Below are 19,480 nucleotides of genomic sequence, written 5' to 3' on the forward strand. Positions count from 1 at the left end.
AGTTTCAGCATCAGTCCTTCAGTGAATACTCAGGGTTGATTTCCTTTAGGATTGACTAGTTTGATCTCCTTGCAGTCCAAGGGACTCTCTAGAGTCGTCTCCAATATCACAGTTTGAAAGCATCAATTCTTTGGTGCTCAGCCTTCTTTATGGTCCAACTCACATCCACACATGACTACTGGAAAACTATAGCTTTGACTATACTGTGGAATTGTTCATTACCACAGTTTTTTAAAGTATAAATTTAGGACAGAAATGAAAACCATGGCATTTGTTTTGCGTTGTTGTTTTCTCATTTATTATTAAAGGGCTTGTTTTATTTCTTTACTAAACAGCATTAAATAATAATACCTAGTAACAGATCTACTAACTACTAAAATTTGTGGTAGTGAGGAGAGTAGAGACAGAGATGCAGGAAAGGATAGTGCACTAGTCATCAGGACTCCACGACTTTTGGTCTTGGCTGTGCACCTCTCTGGAAGATTCCCTGGAAGAGAGCACAGCAACCCACTCCAGTATTCTTGCCTGGAGAGTCCCATGGACAGAGGAGCATGGTGACCTACAGTCCATGGCATTGCAAAGAGTTGGACATGACTAAAGCAGCTTAGCACAAGCACAGCTCGTGTACCTCAGTGATGGTGATCCCAGTATCTCCAACGGAAATGGAATTGAATTAGATGAGTTTCTTAAAGTGGGAGCTGAGGGCGCTCTGCATCAGAATCCCCTGGCTGCAGCCCAGTACCACTGAGTGTACATCCCAAGGTGGGTTCTAATAAGCTTTCCAAGTGACTGACTGGTTGGGTTGAGTTTGAGAAGTCCTGCATTAGATCATCTCTTAGGTAGATTCCTTTGAACCTCTAAAAATGAGGCTAGCTATATTTAATCTTCTTAGCCAAGTGATAGAAATGTGTTTTATTGAGACAGAACTGTGTTCTTCACACTAGGATCCTTTCTAACAGTTCAGTTCAGTCGCTCAGTCGTGTCCAACTCTTATTGACCCCATGGGCTGAAGCACGCCAGGCTTCCCTGTCCATCACCAACTCCCAGAGTTTGCTCAAACTCATGTCCTTTGAGTTGGTGATGTTTTCCAACCATCTCATCCTCTGTCATCCCCTTCTCCTTCCTTCAGTCTTTCCCAGCATCAGGGTCTTTTCCAAGTAGTCAGTTCTTTGCATCAGGTTGCCAAAGTATTGTAGTTTCAGCTTCAACATCAGTCCTTCCAGTGAATATTCAGGACTGATTTCCTTTAGGATTGAATGATTTGATCTCCTTGCAGTCCAAGGGACCCTCAAGGTTTTCTCCAACACCGCAGTTCAAAAGCGTCAATTCTTTGACACTCAACTTTCTTTACAGTCCAACTCTGATATCCATATAGGACTACTGGAAAAGCCATAGCTTTGACTAGACAGACCTTCATTGGCAAAGTAATGTCTCTGCTTTTTAATATGCTGTCTAGGTTCGTCATAGCTTTTCTTCCAAGGAGCAAGCGTCTTTTAATTTCACGGCTGCAGTTACCATCTGCAGTGATTTTCAGTTCAGTTCAGTCGCTCAGTCGTGTCCAACTCTTTGCGACCCCATGAATCTCAGCACGCCAGGCCTCCCTGTCCATCACCAACTCCCAGAGTTCACTCAGACTCACGTCTATCGAGTCGGTGATGCCATCCAGCCATCTCATCCTCTGTTGTCCTTTTCTCCTCCTGCCCTCAATCCCTCCCAACATCAAAGTCTTTTCCAGTGAGTCAACTCTTTGCATGAGGTGGCCAAAGTATGGGAGTTTCAGCTTCAGCATCATTCCTTCCAAGGAAATCCCAGGGCTGATCTCCTTCAGAATGGACTGGCTGGATCTCCTTGCAGTCCAAGGGACTCTCAAGAGTCTTCTCCAGCACCACAGTTCAAAAACATCAATTCCTAGGCGCTCAGCTTTCTTCACAGTCCAACTCTCACATCCATACATGACTACTGGAAAAACTATAGCCTTCACTAGATGGACCTTAGTCAGCAAAGTAACGTCTCTGCTTTTGAATATGCTATCTAGGTTGGTCATAACTTTTCTTTCAAGGAGTAAGCGTCTTTTAATTTCATGGCTGCAATCACAATCTGCAGTGATTTTGGAGCCCCCCAAAATAAAGTCTGACACTGTTTCCACTGTTTCCCCATCTATTTCCCATGAAGTGATGGGACCAAATGCCATGATCTTCGTTTTCTGAATGTTGAGCTTTAGGCCAGCTTTCTCACTCTCCTCTTTCACTTTCATCAAGAGGTTTTTGAGTTCCTCTTCACTTTCTGCCATAAGGGTGGTGTCATCTGCATAGCTGAGGTGATTGATATTTCTCCCGGCAATCTTGATTCCAGCTTGTGCTTCATCCAGCCAGGCATTTCTCATGATGTACTCTGCATAGAAGTTAAATAAGCAGGGTGAAAATAGACAGCCTTGACGTACTGCTTTTCCTATTTGGAACCAGTTTTTGTTCCATGTCCAGTTCTAACTGTTGCTTCCTGACCTGCATATAGGTTTCTCCAGAGGCAGATCAGGTGGTTTGGTATTCCAATCTCTTTCAGAATTTTCCAGTTTATTGTGATCCACACAGTCAAAGGCTTTGGCATAGTCAATAAAACAGAAATAGATGCTTTTCTGGAACTCTCTTCCTTTTTCCATGATCCAGCAGATGTTGGCAATTTGATCTCTGGTTCCTCTGCCTTTTCTAAAACCAGCTTGAACATCTGGAAGTTCATGGTTCACGTATTGCTGAAGCCTGGCTTGGAGAATTTTGAGCATCACTTTATTAGGGTGTGAGATGAGTGCAATTGTGCGGTAGTTTGAGCATTCTTTGGCATTGCCTGTCTTTGGGATTGGAATGAAAACTGACCTTTTCCAGTCCTGTGGCCACTGCTGAGTTTTCCAGGTTTGCTGGCATATTGAGTGCAGCACTTTCACAGCATCATCTTCCAAGATTTGAAATAGCTCACCTGGAATTCCATCATCTCCACTAGCTTTGTTCGTAGTGATGCTTTCTAAGGCCCACTTGACTTCACATTCCAGGACGTCTGGCTCTAAGTGAGTGATCACACCATCGTGATTATCTTGATGATGAAGCTCTTTTTTGTACAGTTCTTCTGTGTATTCTTGCCACCTCTTCTTAATATCTTCTGCTTCTGGTAGGTCCATACCATTTCTGTCCTTTATCGAGCCCATCTTTGCATGATATGTTCCCTTGGTATCTCTAATTTTCTTGAAGAGATCTCTAGTCTTTCCCATTCTGTTGTTTTCCTCTATTTCTTTGCATTGATCACTGAGGAAGGCTTTCTTATCTCTCCTTGCTATTCTTTGGAACTCTGCATTCAGATGCTTATATCTTTCCTTTTCTCCTTTGCTTTTCACTTCTCTTCTTTTCACAGCTATTTGTAAGGCCTCCCCAGACCGCCATTTTGCTTTTTTGCATTTGTTGTCCATGGGGATGGTCTTGATCCTTGTCTCCTGTACGATGTCACCAACCTCAGTCCATAGATATCAGATCTAGTCCCTTAAATCTATTTCTCACTTCCACTGTATAATCATAAGGGATTTGATTTCGGTCATACCTGAATGGTTTAGTGGTTTTCCCTGCTTTCTTCAATTTAAGTCTGAATTTGGTAATAAGGAGTTCATGATCTGAGCCACAGTCAGCTCCTGGTCTTGTTTTTTTTTTTTTGGACTGTATAGAGTTTCTCAATCTTTGGCTGCAGAGAATATAATCAGTCTGATTTCGGTGTTGACCATCTGATGATGTCCATGTGTAGAGTCTTCTCTTGTGTTGTTGGAAGAGGGTGTTTGCTATGACCAGTGCATTCTCTCGGCAAACTCTATTAGTCTTTTCCCTGCTTCATTCCGTATTCCAAGGCCAAATCTGCCTGTTACTCCAGGTGTTTCTTGACTTCCTACTTTTGCATTCCAGTCCCTTATAATGAAAAGGACATCTTTTTTGGGTGTTAGGTCTAAAAGGTCTATTAGGTCTTCATAGAACCGTTCAACTTCAGCTTCTTCAGTGTTACTGGTTGGTGCATAGACTTGGATTACGGTGATATTGAATGGTTTGCCTTGGAAACAAACAGAGATCATTCTGTTGTTTTTGAGATTGCATCCAAGTACTGCATTTCAGACTCTTTTGTTGACCATGATGGCTACTCCATTTCTTCTAAGAAATTCCTGCCCACAGTAGTAGATATAATGGTCATCTGAGTTAAATTCACCCATTCCAGTCCATTTTAGTTCGCTGATTCCTAGAATGTCGATGTTCACCCTTGCCATCTCTTGTTTGACCACTTCCAATTTGCCTTGATTCATGGACCTAACATTCCAGGTTCCTGTGCAGTATTGCTCTTTACAGCATCGGACCTTGCTTCTGTCACCAGTCACATTCACAACTGCATATTGATTTTGCTTTGGCTCCATCCCTTCATTCTTTCTGGAGTTATTTCTCCACTGATCTCCAGTAGCATATTGGGCACCTACTGACCTGGGGAGTTCCTCTTTCAGTGTCCTATCATTCTGCCTTTTCATACTGTTCATGGGGTTCTCAAGGCAAGAATACTGAAGTGGTTTGCCATTCCCTTCTCCAGTGGACCACATTCTGTCAGACCTCTCCACCATGACCCGCCCATCTTGGGTGGCCCCACAGGGCACGGCTTAGTTTCATTGAGTTAGACAAGGCTGTGGTCCTAGTGTGATTAGATTGACTAATTTTCTATGATTATGGTTTCAGTGTATCTGCCCTCTCTGATGCCCTCTTGCAACACCTACCATCTTACTTGGGTTTCTCTTACCTTGGATATTGGGTATCTTTTCACGGCTGCTGCAGCAAAGCGCAGCCGCTCCTCCTTACCTTGGACGAGGGGCATTTCCTCATTGCCACCCCAAAAGGTTCAATTTAGGAAGGTCAAAAATCCGGGAGATTGGTGATGGTGAGAGGTATCTAACAGTGTGAATGTTGTGTACAGTTAAATTTGTTAAAATAGTATGTTTTATATTATGTGATTTTTACCACAATGAAAAAAGATGTGAGAAAACAAAAAACTGAAATATTTCCTAGGGAGCATCTAGTAGACAGTGATCCTCTGATACCCAGCAGACAACACAGATTCAGAACGTGATGTTGCTGCAACAGAGAATTTAATTTCCTGCATCAATAGTTTCCCCCTCTTTGTAGGGTTATCTTCATCAGCATATAAGTTTCACCCCTTGTCCGATCTTAAAACATCTCCCCTTTCCAATAAAACTCCTCGGTGTGAGAGTAATCTCAGGCCAGTCTCCTCCCACTGGAACTCGCCTCACGGCCCCACCCCGGCTACTTCTTTCAGGGTCATTGTCCAGTTGCTAGATTCTGTGCCCAGAAGCCCTGGACGCAATTGTCCAGTCTCCATCGCCTTCCGGGACACCGCCCTCTCTGGGGTTCTCACGACCTCGGGGCCACTTTTTCCGTGAGGCATCATTCTGACTCTGGGGTTACAAATACCTTTCACAATCTGGTAATCTCTCTAGAGCCGCATTCTAGAAAAAAATGTGTATATGTTTACATGGACAAAATTTATTGTCAGTAGTATTTCATCCCCTTTCATTATGGTGATTTTTAGGGAAGTTTGATTTCTCTAAGAGTTAAAGGGCATAAGCCAAAATAATGTTTATTGTACAATTTTTGGCAATTCGTGTATTTCATCATTTATTGTCTACTGTGATCAAATGATACTACCATTTTCAGCCGTTTTATAGGCATACTTGGATTTCCCTGAAAGTTAGGTCTTGTTGCCATGATCCAGTGCTGATGGTGAAATGTAATGTGTCTAAAGATCTGTTTTGAGTGTCTTGAAAAGCCTGACAGTAGTCCTTACATATGGCAATATGATTAATATTTTTATTAAATTCTTCTTGAAATTATTGCTAAAAACTGCTATAAAACAATTTTAAATTTAAAATTATGTAAATTATGGTAAATATAAATTTATATAAGATATATAAATGGTGGTAAATATTAATTATGCTAGAATATCTTATACTTCTGTAGAATGTAGAATATTCATGCTCTAATTTTATCCCCATATTTGAACTTTCGTTTAGTTCAGGTTATAATTTGAAACGTTTTGTATGTAATCCTGTTATCCACAAGTGTTTTCATTTTTTTGTGTCCTTATTGAATCTTTGTCTAGCCATAGATAAGATTCTTCTGTAGTTCTGTCATGTACAATTTGGAACAGTTTTTAGAAATCTCAGCATTATTCTATAAGTAGTTTTCTTAAGTATTACAGCTAGAATACTTTAATGACCTCATCTATCTGGTTTACTTAATAGTTCCTGTCCAGCTGGACATTTTTATGGTTTCCTGAATTCCTCAGTTTTAAAAAATGCTATTATATAGAATCTTTGTAAATGCAGTTTTGTTTTATTTTTAAATTTTTGCCTGCTGACAGATTCCCAGGGGTATGATTATACAGTCAACCACTAACTCAACCTTGCAGTCTTTGAATGTTAGGACTTTATTTTTTGCCAGTTTTATTGAAAACAGTTTCATTGTTTGAATTTGCGTTTTTTAAATTTTAAATTTGGGCTGTGCTGGGTGTTTGTTGCGCCATAAGCATCTTCTCTCGTTGCGGTGGGGCGGGCACTCTCTAGTTATTTACATGGGCTTCTCATTGCTGTGGCTTCTCCTGGTGTGGAGCGTGGGCTCTAAGCGTGCAGGCTTTAATGGTTGTGCCATGGGGGCTCAGTAGCTGTGGCTTGTGGACTCTTGAGCACAGGCTCAGCAGTTGTGGAGCATGGGCTTTGTTGCCCTGCAGCATATGGGGTCTTCCCAGGCCAGGGACTGAACCCGTGTCTCCTACATTGGCAGGAGGATTCTTTACCACTGAGCCACCAGGGAAGCCCCAAGTTTGCATTTCTTAATCATTAGCAAGGTGAAACTTTTCTCCGTGGTTTTAATACTCTTTCCTGTTTTACGAATTATCTGTTCTGTATTTCTTATCTGTTTATCTATTGGGATTTTACCTGCTTGCATCAGCTCTCAATGCTTTATGATCAGTTGTATCAATTACACTTTTAAAAAAATATTCCCTTTTATGCTGTTTTTCCTTTTTTAGCATACGGAAAATTTTGAAAACCTTCAGACCATTGCCTTATGGCCATTCTTGGTGGATGATGCTTTCTCCTTCTTTTTAAAAATTGTTTAATTGCTTTTATTTGCTAATATATTTGTAAATGCAGACATTTTACATTTGTGGCAGACTGACAATTTATAAAGGATATCTGTGCGTGTGATCTTATTTAAATATCCCCACAGATGATATTCTCTCTGTTCTGTTTATCTCCATTTCCAGGCACCCAACAGCCGGATCCTTCATTCGTCCAAACAAAGTAAATTTTGGAGTAGACTTTCTCACTGCAATTAAGAACCGATATGTGCTAGAAGATGAACCAAAGGAAGAGGAAACAGAGCAGATTGTTATAATTGGAAATAAGCCTGTAGAAACCATTGGTTTTGACTCTGTTATAAAACAGCAAAGGTAAGTGAAACTGACATGGTAGAGCTGACTTTGACGGTTTAGGATTTAAGTTCACTTGACTGTGTGTCAGTGCTGAGAACTTTGCTCCCAAGCGGGTCTCTTTTCTGCACATCAGCAAATTGCAATCAGAGGGATCCAAGGATTGAATATTTAGGGGAAATTAAAGTTCTTATTTTAGCACAGGACTTTTCTAGATTGAAAGATAAACATTGATTTGCCCATTGTTATTTATACCATACTGTACTGTATTGACTAATTATTAAGGAGCTAAGGTTGGACATTTGATGAGTCAGGAATGGAAACAGAAGTCTACTTTGTTACCTGTGCCGTGTAGCACGATGGCACCTTCTAAAACCCAGTAGTTCCCGTCTCTGCACACAGTCATCACCTGGGCTGCTTTTGAAACATGCCGAATTCTGGGTCCCATCCCAGACCTACTGGATCACAATACCATGGGGTCTTGCTTTTAAAATGTACCCCAAAGTGACTGTGTCTAAGGGGCACTAAATGCATTTTGAAAGTGCTGTGTTTGAACTTTCCCGACACTTTCAAACTCTTTGAACACAGTGATGCTCTTCAGAAAGCCTCATTGCTTATTTTGATGCACCATGTGAACCAGAGTAGAAGCTAATATTCACACAAAGCCATGCACAACTGTGTGGTTTTGTGCGACTTCCCAGGTTTGCTTCTTTAGTGATGGTCAGTATGTGGTGTGTGACCCTGACCTGGATGAGGCGTCCTAGAAGTGACCCCTGGTGGCCACTCTGGAGAGTAGATTTGCTGCTATTGACACCTTCAGTCTCTGAAAGAGTTAAACTGTGATTCTGTTCAAAATTAAATTCTTTGCTATTTTTTATTGTTCTCATTATTATTATTATGGTGATTTAAACATGATACAGAATTTAACTGCACATGGGCACAAGGTTGAAGAGTAAATACATTTCCTTTTTTAAAATTTAAAAAAAAAATTTTTTTTTAATTTTGGCTCCACCCTGTGGCTTGCAGAATCTAAGATCCCTGACCAGGGATTGAACCTAGGCCATGACTGTGAGAGCCGGGAGTCCCAACCACTAGACCATGAAGGAACTCCTAGTAAATTCATTTCTCTGGTTTTTAGCATTAAAAAAAACACAAAAGAAATCAAGATTTTTGGAAAAGCAGTAACTCGACTGTTAATTACAAACAATGTACATTCATTGTTGAGGATTTAGAAAATATACCTTGAACGAAAGAGTCGTGACTAACGCGCCACTGAGAGACAATGAATGTGGGTGGTTTTTGCTTTATCGAACTTGATTTATGGAACTGCGGGGCTTCCCTGCTGGCTCAGATGGCAAGGAGTCTGCCTGCGTGCAGGAGACCTGAGTTTGATCCTTGGGTCAGGAAGATCCCCTGGAGAAGGGAATGGCTACTCACTTCAGTGTTCTCGCCCGGAAAATTCCATGGACAGAGGAACCTGGCAGGCTGCCATCGGTGGAATCCTAATGAGTTGGGCACAGCTGAGTAACTAACACTAACAGAACTGTATCCTTCATAGGGTTAGGGTTCCCTGCTTAATTTTTTCCTTTTAAAATGCAAATATTAAAAAAATTTTTTTACACCAGAAGAGGTGCTTTTTCCCCCTGTTGATCTCTTTCAGAGAACACCATGGGCACTGTGAGTGTTAACAAATTGCCAACAGATTTTTCTCCCCCGGTTTATGAATAGCTGCACAACTCAGATTTCTAGTGAATGATTACTGCTTGCATGTATATCAACGTGTTCACTAATAAGCTAGTGTCTTTCTGGAAAGGACCCAGTGTCGGAATCAGTCAGGCTGGGTTCAGATGTCAGCTCAGCCACTTTCTTTCTAGTCCTGACGCCAGTTAGAGCTTTGGTTTCTAAGCTTCCGTTTCCTCATTTCCAAAGTAATACCTAAGCTGTTAGAACTCTTGGGAATTACAAGTGGTAGGCATCACTGTTGGCGTGATGCTTGCTTTTTTTTTTTTTTAATTTGGCCTTGCTGTGCTGTGTATGGGATCTTACGTGGGATCAACCTGTGCCCCCTGCATCGAGAGTGTGGAGTCTTAACCACTCGACTCAACCTCAACTTTAAGCCACTGTATTATCTCCTTAATAATTCCAGCTGACCAGCTTTGAGTTTGCATCCCTGAGAAAAGACTTATAATGAGGGAAGCAAAACCAAATGAAAACCACTGTGTATGGTTTCTCTTTGGAGATGGCTGTGGCTCTGACTGAGGTCTGAATTGAGACCGGGATCCCTAAGCTTCCAGGCACCACATGAGCTCACGGGTCCAGCAGGACAGTTTGCATTTTAAAGGGGAACAGTGACATCTGCCGGACATGGTGTGAACTGCTAGTTGCAGGTAGTTGAGTTTCTCGATATTCCTCTTCTTTCCATGGCGTCACATACCTGCAAAGCTGGGTTTGGGGTCACTCTTGTGCTGAAAGAAAAGCAAGTACTCTATCTCCTGAAAATCATCATGGAACAGGAAAAGGAGGGGTGGAGTCCGTTCGGACTCCAGGGTTTGAAGTGCTCAGCAGACACTAGTTTGACAGGACATAAATAATTGTAAACTTGTTTGGTCCTAATTGCTTACTAAATGGTACTTTCTTTTGGCCTCCGGGCACTGCAGGAGATTACTGAAATGCTAAGGGCCCCATGAACTGAGAAAGTTTGGCAGCCTATGCCCCAGGACTTTGCTACTGCCTTTCCCTCAAGCTTCTGCGACTATAATAGCTCATGCCTTGCAGGTTGGTCTTAGTATTCCCCCAGAGGTTGTCAGTTTTATATTTACTTTTATAAATGCTTATAAACTGACTTACTGCATGTCACACTGTATTCTGAGGGTTTCACAAATACCGACCCGCTAAATGATAGCGTATAAAAGTTGTAAAGGATACATAATGTAAAATTTACCATTTTAACCTTTTTTTTTTTTTTTAATTTGGCTGCATCGGGTCTTAGTTGCCTCATGTGGGATCTTTTTGTTGCTGTATACAGACTCAGTTGTGGTGCATAAGCTTAGTTGCTTTGAGGCATGTGGGATCTTAGTTCCTGGACCAGGGACTGAGCCTGCATCCCCTGAATTGCATGGCAGATTCTTAACTCCTGGACCAATAGGGAAATCCCCATCTTAACTTTAAGTGTATGGTTCAGGAGGGTTAGGTGCATTCCCACTGTTGTGTAACCAGCCTCACTGTCCATCTGCAGGACCTTCTCTTCTTCCCAGACTGACACCTTGCAGCCTTTAAACAACGGCGGCACATCTCTGCCTCCCGCAGCCCGTGGCAGCCGCCGCCCTGCTTCTGTGTCCGTGAGGTCGACCCTCACCTAGGTACCTCGTATGAATGCAGGCATACAGTGTGTGTCCTTTTGTGGCTGGCCCCTTTCACACAGCATGATGTCTTCCAGGTTCACAAATGTTCCTTCCTTTTTAAGACTGAGTAGCACTCCGTCATATGGACTGACCGCATGTTATTCCTTGGTCAGTGGGCACTCGGTACATGTGGCCCTTGTGAGTAACGCCGTCATGCTCACGGGCATATGGATGTGCCGTCTGAGGTGTAGAGAGGTTCACACGTCCAGGGCCAGAGGAGGGTGGAGTCAGGACTGAGCGCAGGCAGTCTGACTCCAGGTCCTGTGTTCTCAGCACTCTGCGGTGCTGTAACACTTGGGCTCTTTGAATGAACAGAACCCAGATTCTCTACACTTAAAAAAGTGCTTTCTGAGAGTATCTAAAAAGGCTAAAGATACACACACGTGCTCTCGAGGCTATATCCCTCGAGAGGTTTTCCCACCTGAGTACAGAAAGTGCACAGTAGTGTGCCCCTTAGCACTGTTGGGAATAATCTCCCTGTCACCAGAGGGGCAAATAAGTCAACTGCGGTCTCTCTCTCTGGTGACAGACCACAGGTGTGAACATGTCCATTCCAGAGCATGTGTCCATGTAGTCCCCTCTCAGTGCTGGACAGGGTATTGTTGAGGGAGAAAGTTAGTCACAGGAAAATGAAAGTGAAGTTGCTCAGTCGTGTCCAACTCTTCGCAACCCCATGGACTGTAGCCCACCAGGCTCCTCCGTCCATGAGATCTTCCAGCCAAGAATACTGGGATGGGCTGCCATTGCCTTCTCCAGGGGATCTTCCTGACCCAGGGACCGAACCCGGGTCTCTGGCACTGCAGGCAGACGTTTTACTGTCTGAGCCACTAGGGAAGCTGTACGGTACCGTTTATGTCAAATTTTATAATATTCAAAACTGCAATAACTGTTTAGGGACATGGAAATATAGTAAAACTGTTAGGAGAGTAAAATAATAAACTATAAAAAAAATAGTAAAACTATTAAGAAATGCTTACGATTAAGCCAACACTGACCCCAGTGCCCTGGTGCCCTATGGGGAGTGGAGGGCAAGAGGAAAGGGCAATGGAAAGGGGCTCGAGAGGATTTTAGTGTTGTGTATAATGCTTGTAATACTTTCTTTTTTTTTTTTTCGGTAAGGCTTTATTTCTTACGTTGGGCAGTGGATACTGTTATTTCTGGTGCCTTTTTATGTGTCTAAAACGCTTTTTAATTTTTTAAAGGGCCGATGGATAGCGTACATGTTTATGTCTGCATGTGAACTCTGTGTTTTTCATACAGTCAGCTGAGCAAGTTGCAAGACGTTTCTTTGAGGAACTGCGCAGTAAATGGTGCTGGTGATCAAGGAGGAATTGCCAAGGCTTGTCCCAGTATCCTTTCCAGTGAGAACTCGTCACTGGGGTCGGGCTGGATTGGACACTTGAGCCAGACACCCTGGTTCCCTACCCAATGTCCGTTCTCCTAACGGGGACTCGGTTCCACCTGAGGTTGTTGCCACTCGGGGAAATTGCCTTCCTAGACCATTTGCTTTCAAGTGGGGTGTGTGACTCACCCGGACCAGAGAGAGGTAAAATGGGAGTGTCTGGACAGGGTTTCTTCCAGGGGGACAGACATGGCTGGACCAGCTTCTGTCCGTTGCCCACCACCCTGCCCCCCGCCTCTTTGAGCACAGACAGAGGGTCCAGGGCTCGGCAGCAGGCTGTGGGGCGAGAGCCGGCAGGGAAGGCGCGGAGAGGGACTGGCGCCCTGGGAGGGCCCCGGGGCCACTGCAGCAGCCCTGACGGCCTTCTTGAGAGGGAGGGAAGTAAATCCTTTCCTTCATTAAGGTTCCTGCTCATGCAGCAATGCGGTTTGAGATCATACCTCAAAAACAAGCTTTTCCAAATTTGTCATCTGTCTCTCGTAAGTGTGTTCTTTGTTTTTCTCCCTGTTTCTCTTATGCCCACACCTGAAAATAGAGGAGGTCAGTCTAAAAGAAAAATCATTAAACTTGCCCCACTTTGTAGTCTGGTAGGGTGTAGTCTGGTTCAAGGGCTCCTTGGATCTGCTACAGTCCTAACAAGCCCCAAATAAATGCATCTTTTGGCGTTCAAAACAAAAAGTGGCAAGTCAAATAGACTTTCTCTAACTTTAAAAGGTCTTCTCTCAATTCCTTAAGCCTGCCTCATCTCTGCATAATAGTTTATGCAAAAGACAGCAGCTCATAGGTCTCTCAACTGAGGAGATGGCTGATGAAGAACTTTCTTTTAGCAAAATATTTCTAACCACTCTGACGCTACCTACCTTGTGATAGGAACTGAAGCATAGCTCCCCAAGCCAGTGTTTCAGAGGTGCAGTCCCTTGGCGCTGGGGGCCTGCTGGGACTTGGGACCACTGGTCCTTTCTGCCCGTGAGTAGCGCCCCCACCCCACCTTTGCCCCAGATGCGGTCATTCCCTCTGCAGGTTAGGCCACAGAGTCCGGGCACTGAGGTGGGTGTGAACAGAGTCCGGGCACTGAGGTGGGTGTGAACAGAGTCCGGGCATTGAGGTGGGTGTGGAATGGAGCTAGGTAAGGAGCAAAGTGCCACGGAAGTGCGTGGCGCATTCTATATCTGCCTGGCCTCCTCCTAAATGGTTTCGGAAGACTGGGATTGGATGGTTCAAGGCTCATTTTCAGCACACAGAAAAGTTCTGGTCAGCAGAGGGGTTTGGGTGTGCAGATCGGCTGATTGGAGTTGTCAGCAGTGTGCTGGGCAGTCAGCATCTTGCTTGTTTATACCACTTTCTCCTGGGCAAGAATGTCCCCCAAGACATGAGGCAATGAGGTTTGCTGAGATAATCAAGTCATGGCCTATATTTGCAGACCCAGTGATGAATGCCTTGCACTCGCTGATTGAATTCTCGCCCGAAGTTGAAGGATTGCCTGGTGTGTTTAATCCAGTCATCGTTTCTAGACTGATCCTTCTCTCAGATCCTTCACTGAGCCAGGGCTGACGGTGGTGGATCGGAGAGCTTGGCTGGGAAGAGGTGTCTCTGAACTTGGGGATCCCACAGGAGCGAGAGTGACAGAGCTCCCAGGACTGTGTGTGCTCAAGTGTGTGTGTGTGTGCCCTCGTGTGTGTGTGTGCCCTCAAGAGTGTGTGTGTGTGTGTGTGTGTGCCCTCGAGTGTGTGTGTGTGTATGTGTGCCCTCGAGTGTGTGTGTGTGTGTGCGTGTGTGCGCGCACGCATACGTGCATGTATGGGTGTGGGGCCACTATATCAAGCTGAAGTCTGAATACAGGTGATCCCTGTGCTTTGTTGGAGAAGGAAGTGGCAACCCACTCCAGTACTCTTGCTTGGAAAATCCCATGGACGGAGGAGCCTGGTAGGCTGCAGTCCATGGAGTTGCTAGAGTCGGACACGACTGAGCAACTTCACTTTCACGCATTGGAGAAGGAAATGGCAACCTACTCCAGCGTTCTTGCCTGGAGAATCCCAGGGACAGGGGAGCCTGGTGGGCTGCTGTCTGTGGGGTCGCAAGGAGTTGGACATGACTGAGCGACTTCTATGGGGTCGCACAGAGAGGGACACAACTGAAGCGACTTAGCAGCAGCAGCAGCTGTGCTCTGTACAGGCTAGTAGAAATATGTATAATTCTAGCTACACGGTGGAAAGCACAAGCGAGTGGAGAATGACTGGACATGAACCCTTTCCAAGCAGCCTGATGGCCCGGAGTTAGCAGGACTGATGAGAACGAAGGGCAGTGGGGGTTTGACCGCTGGTCACAAAAAGGCGCCCAGGCCAACCGCTGCACGCGGGTCCGCGTCTAGGGCGGAGCAGCGGCGGGGACATGGCAGCGTGAGGGGCTGCAGTTCAGGGGCAGGAGGAAGGGCCCGTGCAGGGTCAGCCCCACTGCCCCTGTGGTGGCTTCGAGACCCCCAGAGCGAGTGGGTGGCCAAGTGGCTGGGGGAGGAGCCGGGGGGACTGGGGATGCTCTGTGTCTGGGTGGTGTCTAGCTGGCCCACACTTGTGGCCCTTTCTTCTTCCATGTGGATGGACACCTTCAGGTGGCCGCTGTTCTCCTAGTGGCAGAGGCCCAGCTTTTCTCTGCTGCTTTCTCCACTGACTTCCACTCTGCTGGCAGCAAGCCCTGGAGCGTGAACAAGCACCGTTCTGTGCTGTGTCTTACCATCAGGGCATAAGAATCCTGCCCCCAGAGTTCTGAGTGTTATTTCCAAGCCCTCCTGCACTCTGTTCTTTCAGAGCTCCTTAGGTCAGGAACTGGCAAGCTGTCCCCTAACGAGCCAAGGAATAAGTACCTTAGGCCTGTGGCCAACCAGCAAACTGGGATATTGTGTGGATGCTTCCATAACCGCCTCAAATGTAACCATTTAAAACCGTGAACACCGTCCTTAGCTCTCTGGCTTCAGTAGGCCCACAGCGGCTGGAGCAGGGTACAGGCTCTGATTTGCTGTCCGGCTGGGTTCATCCCCTTCTGGGCCTTTCCTCCGCCTGCCTTCCCCTCTTCCTGCCTCCTTGTGGAGCTTCCTCATTGGCAAGTCTTTCCTCTCCAACCAGCCCTGTTGATGGACGCCACTATTTGTATTAAGAGTGACTTTCTCCATCTTTCATGGGCAATGATGCCTTGTTGCATTGGGGGCTGTAAGAAAATGGGTTTGGGGCTGAGGCTGATCGGGATCTAAGTTCACAGCCGTTGGCCCGCCCCAGGCAGCACGGCTACTGACTGCTCGGTTTTTCCTTCAGTGAAAAAGCAAGATGCTGTCTGCACCCAGTGGACCACCTGGGCCGCGGACCGTCGTTCTTTGGTTCTGGTTCTCTTTCCCTCTGTTGCTGACCCCCCTCAGTCTCTGGCAGACTGAGGTGCCAGAGGTCAGCACGCCCCAGGCTCAGACCTTAGACCCTCGGCCTCTCCTGATGAGGCCAGTCCAGCGTGGCTACCAGGCTCCTGCACTCCGGCCTCTGTCCCAGTCCTGTCTGTCCGCTGTGTGCTGCCTCTGCTGGGGTGTCTGCAGTCATCTCGCATTGAACGTGTCCCCTCAAACCTGCTCCTCTGTAGTCTTTCTCCATAAAGGGCAGTTCCAGTGACACCTGCTCCTCTGTAGTCTTTCTCCATAAAGGGCAGTTCCAGTGACACCAGCCCAAACCGTCAGGGTTAATTTAACTCTTCCTTTTTTCTCAAGTCTCATCTGAATCCATTGACAAGTCCCGTCAGCCTCTTCCCTCTGCTGCCCCTCTGGTTCGGGAGCCTCCCACCTCCCCTTTCTGCTCTGTCTTCGTTTCCTTGCAGTGTGTCCCTTAGCAGTGCAGTAGAATGGCCTTTTAAAAGACCTGGGTCAGCCCACGTCAGCAGCTCCCCTTGCAGGCAGAGACTAACAGAGACTTAGCCCTGTGTGGTCTGACCTGGGCTTTGGGGCCTCCCTTCCAGTGCCTCCACCCTGTGTTCGCAGGCAGACATGAGCTTGCTGTCCCCCACCACAGGCCAAACCCATTCCAGCTTCAGGGAGTTTGCTCCTGTCGTCCCCTCTGCCCCGACGTGCTTCTCCAGGGTGGCATTCCCTCAATTCCTTCAGCTTTGCCCACAGGTCACCTTCTCGGTCAGGTGGCCTTCGTGAGCACTGGGTATAAATCCCCTATGCCTCCTTTGCTGCAGGCCCAGCTCTGTTACTCTGAGGCATGTCTGTACCTGGCACACCAGAGATGCACGTGCTTTTGATGGGTGTGTTCACTGCTAGACACTTGGTCTCCAGTCGTTATTTGCAGGACAGAGGAACAGTTTCCATACATACTGGAGTAGTATGTACAATCCTCTTTGAGCTGGTCCAGCCCTTCAGGCTTTCCTCTGCCTCTTGATGGCACACACTGCCACCATCCCGTGTGCCCTCCGGGGCCCTCCTTTGTCCTGGGTTACCCACTCTGGATTCCTGTACCAGGGATGGTGGGTATCACACCAACCCCATCCAGTCTATAGGAGACCCTCAGAATTCCAGGTCATTCTTAGCCCTTTTGAACATGTCTCCAAAGTAACTGCTATTGACCCCCTGGAGGCACCTCTCCTTATTTGGGGGTTCCTAGGGTGCAGAGTTCAGCAGTACCCCCTGGGAGGAGACTTGAGTGCTTGACATAAGGCTGCAGGGGCCTCACAGTACCAAAGGCAGTATATGTGGGTACACCTTGGGTGCTGGACAGATGAATTACCATCTCTGTTGGGTCTTTTCCTTTTTTGTTACTTTGATGGGGGAATAATGCTGGAATGGATCATTGTTAACGACATTTGGTTCCCACTCACTCGACTGCGTCTGCCTCAAGCATGCAGTATGTGACAGTGAACCTTTTAGTTTCTAGATGAACACCTAGATGATTAAAAAGGGGTAAAAGTAGTATGTGTTCATGAAAAAAATTTCAAGCCGACTAGAAAGCGTAAAGTGAAAAGGCAAAAATCCCAAGTTCCAGAACCAAGGTAACAACTGTCCTCTTCTGCATCTTTCCATATTACTGTTTCTTAGCACGTGCATTTAGATATTAGAAGCATCGATTTGTCAAAGAATCTGTTGTCGTCATGGGAAGAAGTTATAGATATTGCCAATCAGCTCAAGCACCTAGAAGTCCTCAACCTCAGGTATGAACTGGTGGTTGCCTAACTGCACATGATTATGAAGTCCTAACCTCTCCTGCTCCTTCACAGCATCTCTGCGGGAGTGAAGGGAAGGACAGCCGAGTTGAATTTATTGATGTTTAATGTATTCTTTAATATCCTTTGATTTTAGTTTTTTAAATGGTCACATGAGGCGATTCATTAATAGGGAATGTGTTTTACTTTTGATTAGATGGAACATTAGGTTACCATGTTGAACTGGAAGGTCTTCATGTTTTTTCACAAGCCCATAAGATGGGCCATCTGGGTACCTTGTTATTTAACTGGGGAGAAGGAGATGTGATTAAAAGTGCTTGTTCATTCTGAACCCTCTAGCCTTTAACTGCTTTAGGAATGAGTTATTTCAGTGGAGGCACTGTTTAATTCACTTCTGATAAGGGCTTTTCACTGAGCTCTGTATTTTACTAATGTTTGCCAAGGCTTCTTGAGTATCTGATTAGTTTTAATCTCAGGAGCCAACTTTCCAAGGGCTCAGCCAGGCTCCCCCTTTCACATCTAAGCCAGCCTCACACATACAGGTGAGCTGTACCTGACAGGCAGGTTCCGCAGAGCAGATAGACAGGCCTAAATTAATTATTCTTCCAAACAGAGCAAAGAGTATATTTTGACCCATGGTATCACCTCTTCTAGAAATAAGGGTTAGTGTGCTTTATTAAATGATATTGTCCTTCAAAAATGACCACGATATGGGGCACCTTCTGAAAAAAGATGTGGGGTAGCTTCTGAGATTCGGATCTTGAGAGGGAACTTGAAGGGCAGCAATTTATTTCGTCCGCACTGACAGCAGGCTCTGTTCAGACGCAAAATTCTAGCTCACAGTCCAGCGTACCTGTAAGACTCTCGAGAGCAGGACTGGATTTTACAGCATCCAGAACAGCAGCTGACCTCACAGATTGATCCCCGAGCCTCGTGTTTCAGATAATCTGCAGCCTCACCTGGCAGCCTAACCCTATGAACACACCTTTTCATGTCAGATACCAGTGAACTGTGCATTGTAACTATTAAAAATTAGGTAGTCTTGAAACATTTTGTTTTTAATATAATTGCGATTTAAGGTTGAAACAAACCAGACCCCTCATGTTAAATCCCAAACTGTCGCCAGTGACCATCTCAGTTGGGCCTCCTCTGTCACAATAATAAGCTCATCATGTCTTTTCTTCTACACAGTGAAAATAAACTAACGTTTCCCTCGAGCTCACCTTCTCCAACCGGAGCATTTTCTATGCTGAAGGTTTTAGTCCTTAACCGGACAGGCATAACATGGGCAGAGGTAATTATGTATCTTTGGTTTTGGTGTTCAGTTGCTCAGCTGTGTCTGACTCTTTGCTTTTTACCTAGTAATAAGTAGTTTTAAATTCTTGGTTAAATGAGGGAGTGAAGCCCAGCGGTGGCTTCATTTTAATCATCCTATTATCCAGATAATAAGGTTCTTTTAAACAGCCTAACAGAAAGGGGTTACAAAATCCTCGTAGTTAGTAGAATTTTCTGTCTCTGAATCTGCCCTCTTTCTTGGCTCTTCTGGTTAGTTCTGGTGTCTCCTGAGCAGTCTGCACGAAGTGCATGCCAAGCTTTGAAAAGCCTTTCAGCTGCCCGAATTTCCCCGCGAGTGTTCTTAGGGCTGAGGCCGAGCCACAGAAAGGTTCTCATACCCTTTTCTTGTTTGGGGTTCAGCTCCTTGAAGCCACTGCTCAGGTACCCAGCTGGGTTTGAAAGCGGACTCTGAGTCCTGGGCCGGGCCGCCTCTGCAGTCTAGATCTGGTACTGCTCGGCTCGGTCAGAGGTCGACTGACTCCACACACCGAGAACACTGCGGTTTCAAACCAGGGGCGGATGGGTGCAGTGTGCATCGGTGACGCCCCGCCAGGGGACCTCTGGAGAGACGAGTGGCCTTGCCCTTGGGCCGCCCGTCCCTCCACCACCTGACTTCTTCCCTGAGGGCTTCTCCATGCAGAACAGGAAG

General features: G+C 45.7%; 1 protein-coding gene across 13 annotated transcripts in view; it reads left to right on the forward strand.

Annotated features, from left to right (window-relative positions):
- The window catches only part of TBCE (tubulin folding cofactor E), a 90,947-nt gene that overhangs the window by 62,170 nt on the left and 9,297 nt on the right, over window positions 1–19,480 (forward strand). For all 13 annotated transcript variants that reach the window (XR_009598572.1, XR_009598571.1, XR_009598570.1 and 10 more), the window contains 4 exons: window positions 7,342–7,527; window positions 12,168–12,256; window positions 17,385–17,484; window positions 18,688–18,790. Coding sequence is in view for 10 of the 13 variants with exons in the window: in XM_060406731.1 (XP_060262714.1) it covers window positions 7,342–7,527; window positions 12,168–12,256; window positions 17,385–17,484; window positions 18,688–18,790 (478 nt within the window). In the remaining 3 variants the exon portion in view is untranslated. The remainder of the gene's footprint in view (window positions 1–7,341; window positions 7,528–12,167; window positions 12,257–17,384; window positions 17,485–18,687; window positions 18,791–19,480) is intronic.

Source organism: Ovis aries, chromosome 25 (assembly GCF_016772045.2).
Source record: "Ovis aries strain OAR_USU_Benz2616 breed Rambouillet chromosome 25, ARS-UI_Ramb_v3.0, whole genome shotgun sequence".
NCBI lineage: Eukaryota > Metazoa > Chordata > Mammalia > Artiodactyla > Bovidae > Ovis > Ovis aries.